General features: G+C 34.6%; 1 protein-coding gene across 3 annotated transcripts in view; it reads left to right on the top strand.

Moving 5' to 3' along the window:
- TRPC1 (transient receptor potential cation channel subfamily C member 1) overlaps positions 1–14240 on the top strand; it is a 46722-nt gene that overhangs the window by 4258 nt on the left and 28224 nt on the right. Inside the window, exons 2-3 of one of the 3 annotated variants that reach the window (XM_007524070.3) lie at positions 5288–5442; positions 12322–12423. The exons of 1 other annotated variant lie outside the window; for it this stretch is intronic. In XM_007524070.3, coding sequence (XP_007524132.1) covers positions 5288–5442; positions 12322–12423 — 257 coding nt within the window. The remainder of the gene's footprint in view (positions 1–5287; positions 5443–12321; positions 12424–14240) is intronic. One more of the 3 variants, XM_007524071.3, reaches the window with a different exon arrangement.

Raw genomic sequence — 14240 nt, 5'->3', positions numbered from 1 at the left:
TTAATAAGACCTGACATAATCTACTTAATATAACTTTTTTCTGAAGAGATTTTTGAAGTGGGAGGTTGATTTAGAAAAAAACCTGGAAAAATAAGAAACCATCTAACAAAATAATAATGAAATGAACAGATTATTTTGTATGTCCTTTTTTATGTTTTATTTTACAAGGCAAAGGATTGAAACTCTTGAAAGCAATCTCAGTTTAAAATGGATGGGGGAGGGGTGCATAATGGTTATGCAAATAGTCTCTCATGCTTGAGGCTCCAAAATCCCAGGTTCAAACCCATCATAAGCCAGGACTGAATGAAAAGCATTCATATGTTTGTCTGGCATAAGATGGCACTTTGAATTGCAATCCTTGCTTTTATAATTAGCTTCCAGTTATGTATTTTATATTTCTCTTTTGAGCTTTCTGAATACAGTGCATTGTCTTAAGTGATTCACAAATATAAACTTAAATGAAATGCTTAGAAAGAAGTCTAGGTTTTATGTTCGTTTCTTTATAGTATCATGTTTTTCATTTACATGAGTAAGTTAGCTGTGATAGGATGGAGCTTGTTATTATTAAAACGTAAAACATTATTAAAACATGTATTTTTTAAAATGAAAAATAAAGAATATCACTTGGCATATGTCATGCTAGAGGTCAAACTTGGTGACCTATGCCCTTCCCACTGTTTCACTTATAGAGCTGCTGATTATTTTTAAAGTTAAAAATTATTGGTTTTCACTTTTAAGCTTTTTCCCAGACTGCAATGGAAATATGCTTTGAGACTTTAAAACTAGATCATCTGACATTTGAAATACAATTACTTTATAGATAGTTATTTTTTTATGTTTTTTTAAATTATTATTATTATTTTATTTATAAAAAGGAAACATTGACAAAACCATAGGATAAGAGGGGTACAACTCCACACAATTCCCACCACCAGAACTCTATATCCCATCCCTCCCCTGATAGATTTCCTACTCTCTTTTCTTTTTTTTTGGCTTTTTAAAAAAATTTATTTCTTTATTGGGGAATTAATGTTTTACATTCAACAGTTAATACAACAGTTTGTACATGCATAATATTCCCCAGTTTCCCATTTAACAATACAACGTTTTTACGTTTTTAATAGTTAGTTTTACTTGTTTATTTTATTTTGATTTTTCACTAGAGCACTGCCCAGCTCTGGCTTTAGATGGTGCTGGGGATTGAACCTAAGGCATAAAGCTCTTTTACATAACCATTATACTATGTCCCCCTCCCAGGACAGTAATTTAAACTTTTAAAGCTTACAACAATTATTTTTATCAATCTACTATATTTGAAATTTATAAAAATAAATTGGAATTATAAGTAGGAATTGTACAGGGTTTAAAAATTTTTTTTTAATTATCATTATTTGTTTGTTGGATAGAGACTGCCAGAATTTGAGAGCGAAGGGGGAGATAGAGAGGGAGAAAGACAAAGAGACACCTGCAGCCCTGCTTTACCACTTGTGAAGCTTTCCCCCAGCAGGTGGGGACTGAGGGCTCGAACCTGGGTTCTTGTGCATTGTAACATGTGCTCTCAACCAGCTGCACTACCACTTGCCCCCCCCCCCTTTGTAATTTTCTGCCTCTGGCAATATGGCTGACCAGATGATTAATCTGAAAACTCTTCTGCCTCAAATCATCTAGAGATGCTAGCTACAAAACAACAAATACTCATTGAACTGAATAGCTGGGCTTTTAAGAGAGAAACACTGGGGAGGCGGGAGGTAGGGGAGATAACATAATGATTATGCAAAACAGACTCTCACGCCTGAGGATCTGAGGTCCCAGGTTCAATTCCCCACACCACCACCAGAACTGAGCAGTGCTCTGGCAAAAAAGGAAGGAAGGAAGGAAGGAAGGAAGGAAGGAAGGAAGGAAGGAAGGAAGGAAGGAAGACTGGGGATACCAAAATGAAGGCTGAAAAACAGGACTATGTGAACTGATGTTTTTATGAGTAGGGCTGAGAGTTACTGGTCTGGTTATGGTTGGAATTTGAACTTTAATGCCTATACAAGTTACATATAAGTTACAATGCCTTCATTCTGCACAGAGTGGAAACTTAAAACACCCAAGCATAAAATAGGATCTTTAAAGAACTATAGCAGAAGGAGCATGAGGAAAGGAACTATGCACAAGCACAAAGACTACAAAAAAACTTGTCAATAAGATTCCTCTAAGAATTTGTAACCTTGGTTTTGCCTTTTTTTTTCTCTCTGTAAATTTAAGCTAACACTACGTACTTGACCTAGAAGCCTAAACTGAGAAATGAACAGAAAAAGAATTAACAGAGTAGACAAATCTCTGGGTCATGTGGAAGAAGCATGCACCAGCCCTCAGCTGAACTGCATGAACATGGTTTTGCAATACCCAATTACAAATTCAGGAGACAGTCATTCATTATTGTGAGTGGCATACATAAAAATCCAACAGGAATAAATCCTTGAGATAATTATCATATGGAGACTATAAGTATGTTTAAGATAATGATGATATGCTTAAAACAATGAAAATAGAAATCAAGAAGGGGTCAGTCATCTGCAAAAAGGAATCCAGTAATTATAAAAATAAAAAAATAGTCACTAATTTTTTTTTTTTAATCAGATGGGGATTGGGTGGTGATGCACTTGATAGAGCACATTCATTTCCATTGTGAGGACCTAGGTTCAAGGCATTGGTCCCCACCTATAGGGAGAAAGCTTTCCTAGTGGTGTAGCAGTATTGTAGATGTCTTTCTCTCCCCTGTTATCAAACAGAGTCTCAGGCAGGGAGACAGCACACAGAGGCTGTCAAACATTAAAGAGCAATTATTATACAGGCAGTCCCAGCTGGATTTGTGTCCAGAAAAAGCTGGACCTCAAGCACAGTGGCAATTGGCTGTTTATAATTATCAGCTTATAGTAACTCAGCAACTAGCTTTTAACAGGTTATTTTCTTTGCTGTATAGAGTATGACTTGTTTGGCTTATCAGCAGACTAGTAGGCAGAAGTAGCAAATTCTAAGGCCACTGACCAAGGCCATTTTGATTATAGCAGTAGAAAGCCCTGTTTATGCTGAGAGTAGAGAGATGATTGTTGCCAAGGACATTTTCTTTAACGAAGTTAACCCTTATTTCTCTCTTGAGAAGGTAACTCTTGCTAGCTTCTTACCCTCTCTCATTCTCCATTCCTCTTCTCTCTCTCTCTCTGGTGCCGAAACCTAGGAATGAACCAGGGGCATCATTCTATTTATTTATTTATTTTAAAGTTTTTACACCAGCATTGCTCAGCTCTGGTTTATGGTGGTGTGGGGGATTGAACCTGGGACTTTGGGGCCTCAGACATGAGAGTCTCTTTGCATAACCATTATGTTATCTCCCCTGCCCCAGGGGCATCATTCTCATTCTCCATTTCTCTATGTTAATATCAGAAAGAACAGAAGGGTGAGGGTGGGGTGGATGGCCACCAAGAGCATTGGAGTCAATATTCACACTCTTGAGCCCCAGCTATAACCCTGGTGGAAAAAGTAAATATTAGTAAATGTTTTACTATGTGGAAGTAGATAAAAGGAGTACTGAGAAGATAGTATAGCAGTCCACACAATCCCAAATTTAATCCCCAATACCACCATAGGCTAGAGATTAGATGGGGCTGGGTGCCTACACTACGAATTTTGGCTCGTGGAGGCCATTTCCCCCATATTTGTTGCCCCTGTTGTTGTTATTGTTATTGTTGTTGGATAGGACAGAGAGAAATCAAGAGAGGAGGGGAAGAGAGAGGGGGAGAGAAAGATGACACCTGCAGACCTGCTTCACCGTTTGGGGAGTTGAGGACTGGAATTGGGATTCTTATGCTTTTCCAGACCATGTGTGCTTAACCTGGTGCGCCATCGCCCAGCCCAAAGTGTTAAATTTTTGCCATGGGAGAATAGTGTCTAAATATTAATTAACAGTGCTATGAGGAAAATTTTTTTTTCTTTTGCCTCCAGGGTGATTGCTGGGGCTTGGTGCCTGCACTACGAATCCACTGCTCCTGGAGGAGGTTTTTCCCTTTTGTTGCTCTTGATGTTTATAGTTGTTATTATTGTTGTTGTTATTGCTTGTAACTAAGTTTCTTCTTGAGGGAACTAAGGAAATTCACCACTATGGAAATTAACATTCAACTTCTTCCAGAATGCATGAAAACTTTGAAGTCTGGTTAAAAATAACTAAATCTGTTTGAAATTTTAACAGTCTGTTACCTTTCTTATTCATTTAACTTAGTATTTGTTTTTTCTGTATCATGATATCATTTATTTTTCCTTTTGATTTCCACCCTGATTCTTTCCTTGTTTTCTATTAATAGATTTCTAAGGGATATTTACAGGTCACTTTAAATGGTTTACTCATTTTTTAAGTGTAAAAAAAAATAAAACTCAATCTTGCTTTCTTACTCTAATTACCACTTCCTTTTTGGTATATTCTCTTCATTGCACCTCCTGGTTAGTAAACAGATATAATGGGCCCTACACAAAAGCAATCACTTCCACTATTTACCCCACCTTCTTCACTCTACCTTCTCTTAAATAAGTTGCTTTAATGTGGGTGAAAGTTTCACTCTGAAATATTCTGGCTTTGGCCAAATTATCTTTAACGCCAGTCCTCCTTAGAATTGTGATTTTTATGTTCCCTGATCATTTAAGTAACCTCATTAATGGGAGTATATGTGTGCATGTGCTAAGTGTGTGTGCATGTGTATTGAGAGAATGGAGAGGAAAGAAATATTTTAAGTTCCAGTCTTCTGCAGACATAAAGCATTCATAATAATTTTCCAAATTATGATTCATATGCAAAATCTTATAATATCTTCCGCTTACTACTAAATCTCATTTGAAGCTATTATGATGTTTAAGTCAATGTCTATATGTATTTAAGATGTAAGGCTTAAATCCCTTAAGCTTTTCCTATACTATTTTTCTCTTTCTAACTTCCCAATCTGTGATTTTGGATATTTCTGTATTGCTTTAAGTATTTTTTTTTTTTAAGTCTTTACTTATGTGGAGTCAGCTATGAATTTCAAACTAACAGCTTTTATTTCAAATTGCATACATTAAATTTTTTCTTTTATGTTTACAGCTTATATAACTTTTATTTTTGTCAGGAAGGAAGTAGTCACATTTTCTTTGAACATATCCATATAAAAATGAATTTAGGTTTTTTAAATCTTTTAAATCAACAAGCTAATATCTTATGTATAGTCATTCTTAACATGTCATGAATATTAAATTATGTTTGTATGTTGTTATTCAGGTGACTATTATATGGTTAAAAAGATTTTGGAGGAAAACAGTTCAGGTGACTTGAACATAAATTGCGTAGATGTGCTTGGGAGAAATGCTGTTACCATAACTATTGAAAATGAAAACTTGGATATACTGCAGCTTCTTTTGGACTACGGTTGTCAGGTACAAGGCTAGATAATTTTACTAGCTTCTAAGATAATTTCAGTAGCTTCTAAGAACTGTTAGATATCCATGTTTCTTTTTTATTTCTTTTAAAATTATTTTCTAGTCCTTGCCTCTCTGTTCTTCTTTCACCTTTTTTTTTTGTTTTGAATCACTTTGTTTTTTAATAACACATCTAGAAAGTTATTATTTTTTTTAGGACTCTGACTTCAGTTATCATTTTCCTCCCAACTTCCACTTTTTGTATGTTTTATGACAGCTTAGAAAGGTATCTTACTAAATGTGAATTTGTATTAACTATTATTACCACTAGTTATATATCTAAAAATAGCATAATTGTGAAGTCTCAACACGTTTTCTCTGACCTGTGTAATTTATAGGCATTAGAACAAAATGCTTCTGATCCACACAACAATTTTCAATTTGAAGTTGATTTTTCTTGTTAATTTAATTTTTTTTTGTCTGAAATGTGATGTTTGTTTATAACTAAAGGTGAATAACTTTTAAAACTGGAAAATAGGGGAGTCGGGCGGTGTCGCAGTGGGTTAAGCGCACGTGGCGCAAAGCGACCAGCGTAAGGATCCCGGTTGGAGCCCCTGGCTCCCCACCTGCAGGGGAGTCGCTTCACGGGCTGTGAAGCAGGTCTGCAGGTGTCTATCTTTCTCTCCCCTCTCTCTCTGTCTTCCTCTCCTCTCTCCATTTCTCTCTGTCCTATCCAACAACAAAGCAACGTCAACAGTGGCAATAATAACCGCAACGAGGCTGCAACAACTAGGGCAACAAAAAGGGGGAAAAAATGGCCTCCAGGAGCGGTGGATTCATGGTGCAGGCACTGAGCCCAGCAATAACCCTGGAGGGGGAAAAAAAAAACTGGAAAATAGTGGCTTTTTTGCTTGTTTTCATATCAGGTCAGTTAGAAAAACAAACAAGTCTCAAGAGAATTCAATTGAGAGTCTGAAGGAAATTTAATATTTTTCTTTTATGGTTTTCTTTATGGGCGGAACTTAGCATGTGAATTCAGGTTCTTCTTACCTTTTATTTTCAAACAGTATGATTGTGTATATTAATGAACTTTTTTTTTCCTTTTTTCCTGAGTGACATGAGGAAGCTTAAACATTCATAGATTAGTACTTTGTACATCTATAACACATATTATAACATATGATAAGATCTTTATTCAAATTTATAGTAAAGAAAAATTGCTTTCCTGGCAATCTTAGCTACCAAGAACATCATTTAGAACCAGAAAAGAAGTAAAAAGTAACTCTGAACAGTCAAAATAGATGCTGTGAAGATTGCCATTTAAGTTTATGAACTTTAGTCATAGGAGTATTTTTGGAGGCATCCTTCAAATCTGTGTTTTGGCATTTTAGGTTCTACTTTAGCAAACCTAGTTTTCAACTCTATAGAAAATTAGACAAACAGTAGAAGTGATATGAAATCTGCAGTGGAACAAAATGAGGCACAATATCTCTTTGATGAAGAGGCCTCTAGTATTTCATAGTGAGCAAGCTATGTGTTGAAATGATGAAAATGTTTTTAACAATAACTGGTCAAAAAGGAAAGTCAAATTATATTCAGTACCTACTGTTTTAGAAGAAAAGTGAATATATATATAGTATTTCTGAAGTCAAAAATTTCCACCAGTGTAGTCTGAAAAAATACACAGTTGAACCCCTTACAGGCATAAGCTTCAGTTACCTAGAAAATAGTAAAATAAACAAGTAAATAAATAAAACTCAGTTTCTGATGATCCTAGAGGTATTATGGTATAATTATTTTTCCTTTTTATGTGTATGATTTATATATGTATGTTGTTTTCGCCGGGCTGGCTTCACGGGCAGGTAACAGATGACCAGGGACTCATGGTTGCACTATAGGCAGTATCTCTTTATTCATGCAGGATGCAGCGCATTCTAAGCCGAGCTAAGCTAAACTCAAGGTACGGTAAAACTCACAATGCTGTCTTTATATATAGTTGCCAAGTAGGGTGGAAACAGGATGTGACATAGAGAGGGTGGAGAGAAAAGTGACTGGTGAAAATCAGAGTGTGACAAGGAGAGGATCAGGGTGTGACAAGGAGAGGGGGTGGAGCAGGCGAGAATTCTATCAGTGAACCACTAATGCCCTGGAGGGAGGGTGGTGCTTGTTAACAGCGGTTATGTAAATAGAATGAAGTGGTTATGTAAATAGAATAGTGTTAAGCAGGGGGGATTTAAACCAAATGAAACAGAAGGGGTCTCATGCATACCAACATATGTAGTAATTCTGTAATAAAGAAGATTCTTTCATTTAATTATATTTGAACATCTTAGCCACCTTATGTAGATATCCCATTTTTTAGATGGGAAAACTGAGGCTCATAGACTTTAATGAATTGCCCAAAGTTCTAAAATTAGTAAAAATCAAATCTGAGATTTGAACTTAGTCTTCTAATTGCAAATTCCATGTGCTTTCCATTTTGCTGTGTTCTGTCTCAGGTTATCTGTCTTATCTATCAGCCAGCAAATGACCAAGGACTTCAGATGAATGTGATTATGGAATGAATAAGTAAAACATTCCTTCTTTACTAAAGGGTGTTAATACTAATTGGACAGTGAAAGTATATATGAACTGCAAGTTAAATAGAAAAATATTTAAGAAGTGCTGAGTGGCATAAATACTTGATCTTTGCATATTGTGCTGAGGTTGCAAAGTGCTTCCATGTGCTTTATCTTGTGTTATACTAGTTGTTCTTGCCCCTGCATGGAACATTTGACAATGTCTGGAGACATTTTTGGTTTCATATTTTGGAGGTGGTTTAGTGCTGGTATCTAGTGGATATAGGCTGGTAACACTGCTCAATGTCGTACAGCAAACAAGACAACCCCTATCATTGAAGAAAAATCTGGCTCAACATGTGGCCACTGTTGAGAAACCCAATTTATATTTAAACTTTTGTGGTTTACAGTAAATGTTCGGGATACAGAAAATTATAAGCTCAGTATGAGTTGAACCTATTAATAAAGGTTTCATTGAAAAATCAATTGAGCTCACCCATGAAGTAATAATTGCCAGTATTAATCACATAGTACAACTTTATGTCAGGAACCTTAAGTATTTCTACTCAATCCTCAAGCAAGCCTATGAAATAAAAAGTATTATTATTGCTATTTTATAGAGGTGAAAACCAAGATACAGAATGGTTTGTTAACTTGTCCAAAGTTGCTTCTCCAGAAATGGCAGACCTGGAATTTGAAACCTGCTTCAGTCTCCAGAGTTCATACTCTCACTGCTGCCCATACTACTCTCAACAGTGTGTGCATAGGTAGGGAATAGGATATGTGGCAAAAGATGTAAGTAAAGGCACTTTGAATGTATATTCTTGAGATAGAGAATCGAAACAAAATATTTGTGTTGGAAAGTAGTGAAAAAAATATATATTTTAAATTTATTTCTTTATTGGGGAATTGAAAAATATTTTTTTAAAAAGACAAAATTAATGAAAAGGGTTTGAATGCCCACCTAAAGAGTTCGGGTTTTATGTACTAGTGGTATCATTAAGTGATTATGAAGGACTACAAGACAATATGGAATTTTTTTTTTCCTTTTTACCAGAGCACTGCTCAGCTCTGGTTTATGATGGGGCAGGTGATTGTACCTGGGACTTTGGAGCCTTAGGCATGAGAGCCTCTTTGCATAATGGTTATTATGCTATCTCCCCTCGCCACTGGAAATCTTTAAAATGGGTGAATGGCAAAGGGCTGAAAAGTATGAATAAGTCAAGTTTAAGGCAAAGAAATGTAAATGTTGGTTTTATCCCTGTTTGTTTTAGGGCTTTCAGAGGTGAAGATTTCAACTCTAGAGAGGTCAGGCTGCAGAGATATAGTTGGCATAATAGCCATGGAAATGATCAGAGAACAACCATTTGGTGCTAATTCTGTCTTAGAGAGAGCACCAGTATTAATAAAAGGCATCACAAGGAAAGAATTTTATTAAAGGGAACACAATAATGCAGCATTATGAAAACCAAAGAAACAATTTTAATGTACTGCTTAAAATCAAAGAAAATTAGGAAGACCTTTGCACTTTGATACTTTGTCACCAGTGGAATTGATTTGAGATGTTTGTTAAAGTAAGAGGAAAAAAGAAAACTTGAGTGGTTTGAGAAAGATAAAAATCAATCTAAATTAGCAAAGAGTGAGGAAGGAATTAATGTTTTGGGAGGTCAGGACTATGACTGATATTTCTGTGTTGAAGGATCATGGTCTTATAGGATATTGAGGAACTTTAAATAGAATACCAAAATGGAATTTTAACTTCAGAGAATAATGTGTAGCTTCTTACTTTGAATTTCAAAGAAAGAGTATGAGAATTGTTGAAAAGAAATTTTGAGGGGACACAGAATCTAGCAACCTTATAAATGCACAATAAGTTTATATAAAATAGCTTTAAAATAAGGATGGTTAGAGATATCTGTGAGGACATTTGTATATGTACAGATAATTAAAAAATAATCTGAAACATTTCTTCCTTCACAACTGCTTTTGACTTACCAAAAATAGTTTGTGTAGGATAAGTTAATGGTAATTCCTTAGTTACTTGGCTTTTGTATAGAGATAATTTATACCTGAAGCTTACCCTTTTTTAAGCACTGACAGACTTAACATAAATCTTTCTTAATAGTGTATCTGAATATAATTTAACGTTACCATCTAAGTAGGCATCATTGAGAATGTAGCCATTTAACATATTCATTTAATTTGAAATTATCCAGTATGTTTGTCCTTCCATTAAATGACTTCTGACTGACATGTATTGATAGTGGTTTTGCTTTAGTGATATTTTATCTTTTTATTTGTGAACTTTTAGCATTTTTCTTTCTTCCTTTTTTGTTTGTGTTCCCGTATTCAATAAGAAAGCCAGATCATTTATGTGTAATTCTGCATCAGAGTACTTGGGCAGTTCTTTCTGGGAAATGAAGTTAGTTTGTGAGTGCTTAACAGGGTTTTTGGAGATTTGCAGCTGGATCCATGGCTATTTCAAATAATTGAAGTTGTCTTAGTTTGGCTTTGAGAGCAGTGGCATTATTATAGTTAGCCCTAAAGGTTAAAATTCATAAGTGAAATGTTTAGTATTCATGGGCATATGACTTTGCTTGCTTCACCTAAATATGGTTAAAAAAAAAACTGAAAAAATGTTTGCAGAGAGGAGGAATATTCATGGTAGACTTTAAAAAAATAAGACTACAGCCCACTGAACCTAAAAAAAAAATTAAAAGATAAAATAATGAATTAAGTTTTTCAAGGTGGAAAGTTTTTCTTTTGGGAATACACAAGCATTTTCTAGTGGTTGAATGAGGCTCTCAACCCTTTCTTTGAGGCTCAACTTAATCCTACTGCTGGGCTAGCGTGGGTGTGCCTCTTCCCGGGCATGTACTCTCTGGGTTGGAGAGGACTCTACTGGAGCCAGTCCCAGGAGAGATGACTCATGAACTCGTGGCAGAGTGGCAATGCAATGTCTTTATTGATCAGAGAGCCAAAGTTTTAAAAAGGTCCGACCTGAAGTGGCAAGTCAGAAATGGAAATGGCTAGGAAAGGGGTGGTGAAAAGCAAAAGGGGAGGGTGGGAAGGTAGAAACTTCTTAGCAACTGTTGCAAGGGTTTTAACTGGTGGAATTAATATTACCCTCTAGGCAGGGATGGTCTCCAGGGTAGAAAGAAGATAGATCAAAGGAATGGAATGGGTGGAGATCTTTCAGGCAAAACAATGATTATGTAGATAAGCCATAGTATCAGGAATGCAGGGTGTTTTGTGAGGCTCCTCACAATTTCCTGACATCCTATAGTCTGCCATTTTTCCATATTGTTTTGATATCTAGGTAAGACGAATGAAATTTTATTATTTTAAGCTGCAAGGGATAGTAAATATCTGATTTAGTTTTAGTTTTATTTTCAAGAAAGTTGATCTTAATAGCTGTTAAATATTGTAATAGTTTTTTTTTTTTTTTTTTAAAAACCCTCTACATTAAAAATAAGCAGAACATTTCCTTAGATTAAGTCATTATCTCTGTGCTTTACCTCTCCTTTAAAGTTTTTGAAAAGAAGCCCAACGATGGCATGGTTGCCAAGTATCACAGTAAGACTGTAGGCTTTGTTATTGAGAGTTGCAAAGTCCCCGTTTGCTCAGTTTTAATTTTTCCCCCCTTCATATCAAAGTTGGATCTTCAAAATAAGACATAACTTGGGGGTAGAAGTATAGACTCAGTTCTTCCTTGTTTCTCAGGACATTGTTAATCTACTTTTTTGTATTTTTTTACTTGATAAAATTGCTAGTATTAATGTCCAATTTGCACCACTTCAATCAGCCATGTGCATACTAATGATTGAATAGTGGACTGCCATGCTCTCTGTTTACATATTTTCCATTACCCCCTAGCCTCATAGTTACTATGCACATAGATAATCATTTTTATTAGCCTGAAAACAATCCTATACCTTCCCAAAGCTCTTAGCAGTTTTTTTGTGTGTATTTGGAATGTTAGGATACTGTTGAACCAAAGTTCAAGAATAAAGAGCCTTGAGATAGAAAGAGATAGAAACACAATAGTTTTAAATATTGCAAAGATCAACTGTATTTCATGAAATAACTCCACTGTCAGTATAATCAGTACAGTATTTTGCCAGCTCACACAGTGAAACCAGGACAGAAGTGTATCTGATGTAGAACATGGAAGTACTGTCAAAGCAAGCAAAGGGACTGTCGAGACAGACTACATTTTTTTAAAATTTACTATTACTATATATAATATAGCTTAAGACTTTTAGTAGTTTTATGAATTAGTTAAACAGTTTACTTTTTTATCCTCCATTTTCATTTTTAACCTTTTTTTTTTTTAAAGTCCGCAGATGCACTTTTGGTGGCAATCGACTCTGAAGTAGTTGGAGCTGTTGATATACTACTTAATCATCGACCAAAACGATCATCAAGACCAACTATAGTAGTTAGTACTCTTAAATATTTATTAATTTGGAATTTAAACCAAAATTGATCTGCCCCAGTGTCACATTTTTCTTCCTCCAAATTTATTTTGTTTTAAAAAATATTTTTTTAACCCTGTAAAATATTGCTTTGAAGTAAGTATAATAGTTACTTGCAAGAATGATTAATATTGCTTCTGGGGATCTTTTAAAAATTAGAGATATTTCCATAACTTTGTCAGTAGGGACCAGTTTTTATTTATTTATTTAGTTAGTTATTGCAATGTTCTGCAGTTTAAGTTGAAAATACAGAATAGTTCATAGTTTGGTTTAAGAATTAAATATAAATAATGAAAACAGAATTGGGAGAAAACGTAGGTAAATAACAGGAAGTAGAACTTTCTAAACATAAAAGTAATAGTGACACATTCTTTGACTTAGAAGTTGAATGTTTGTAATGCAGATATCAGAATCTACAAAGCAGCCAGATAACTGGCAGAATACATTTTTATTATATATCATAGTCATATCTTAATATATGAATTATTGAAGACATGAAAATCAGAAACACACATTTAAAAAATCTTAAAAGTTGCAAGATATTAAAATCTAATAGTAATCAATTTAGCAATTTAATAAAATTTAATAAAATCATAAATAGCATGAAAGTAGTCTAGTTTCATACACCCCTGGTTGGGAGAGCATTGTAGAAGACAGTTTATAAACTGTGTTATAAATAAGAAAGTTCTTCATATTCTTTAGTTTTTCCTCTAGAAACTTACCAAGGAGATAGAAAAGTGAATAAAAATGTCAATTGCAGCCTTACTTTTAGTAGTGAATCATGTGGCATCATCTAAACTTCTCTAAAAATATTAAAAGTATAATTGCATATGTATTAAAATGTTTTTATAGAATATTCAGGAATATGAGAAAACACAAGTGAAAAAAATAAGATTGGTGAACTACAGTTCATGTAATCCAAGGCTTAAAATCAACATTGGAAAGGAACTGTGTGGACCTGCATAAAAATGTTTCTGTATTAGCAGCCATCTTTTAATGCCAAACTAAAGATACACACATTTTTTACTGCTTCTATAATTGGGAAAATAGTCACTAATATAAATTTTTGTGTGAAAATATGAGATATTAATTGTAGATCAAAAGCTAAAAATTAGAATGTTCATTATTAGTGAGGATATAGTAGAACATGCAGAGTAAATAACTACTGGGAACTGACTATACTTAGTGAAAAAGGTTGTCTTAAGAGAATTATTTTGCAGGTTATCTGAGAACTATGATGTCCACAAAGTTGAATATTTTGTCATTTTAACTGAAATATTTTACTACATTTAGACACTTACAAAGTTTGTATTAAGTAGGACTTTCTGTAGGGACTAGTACTATTCAGTTTCTAAGCAGTGGTAAGAAACTAGTAAGTAAGAGTAGAGAAATAAGGGCCAAGAATATAGATCCTATTCAAAGAATCAGAAAGATCTAGAAGTCTATTGTTTTTTTGTTTGTTACCTACTTTCAGTTACTATTTTTGGTATGTCTTTTCCACCTTTTAGCTTTTTAACTCATTTACTGTCTTCTGGGGAGGTGAGGGAAGCAGGGCTTAGAATGTGCTGCTGTAAAAGAAACCACCACCTGAAGAGAACTCCCACAGAGTGGGAAAAGGTCTTTACATGCCATACATCAGACAAGAGGCTAATAACCAAAATATATAAAGAGCTCACAAAACTCAGCAACAAGAAAACAAGTGACCCCACCGAAAATGAGGAGAGGCTATGAACAGAATATTCACTATAGAAGAGATCCAAAAGGCCAACAACATGAAAAA

Source organism: Erinaceus europaeus, chromosome 9 (genome assembly GCF_950295315.1).
Source record: "Erinaceus europaeus chromosome 9, mEriEur2.1, whole genome shotgun sequence".
Taxonomy (NCBI): domain Eukaryota; kingdom Metazoa; phylum Chordata; class Mammalia; order Eulipotyphla; family Erinaceidae; genus Erinaceus; species Erinaceus europaeus.
The sequence above is the reverse complement of the archived record's forward strand: the minus strand, read 5'-3'. Positions and strand labels throughout refer to the sequence as shown.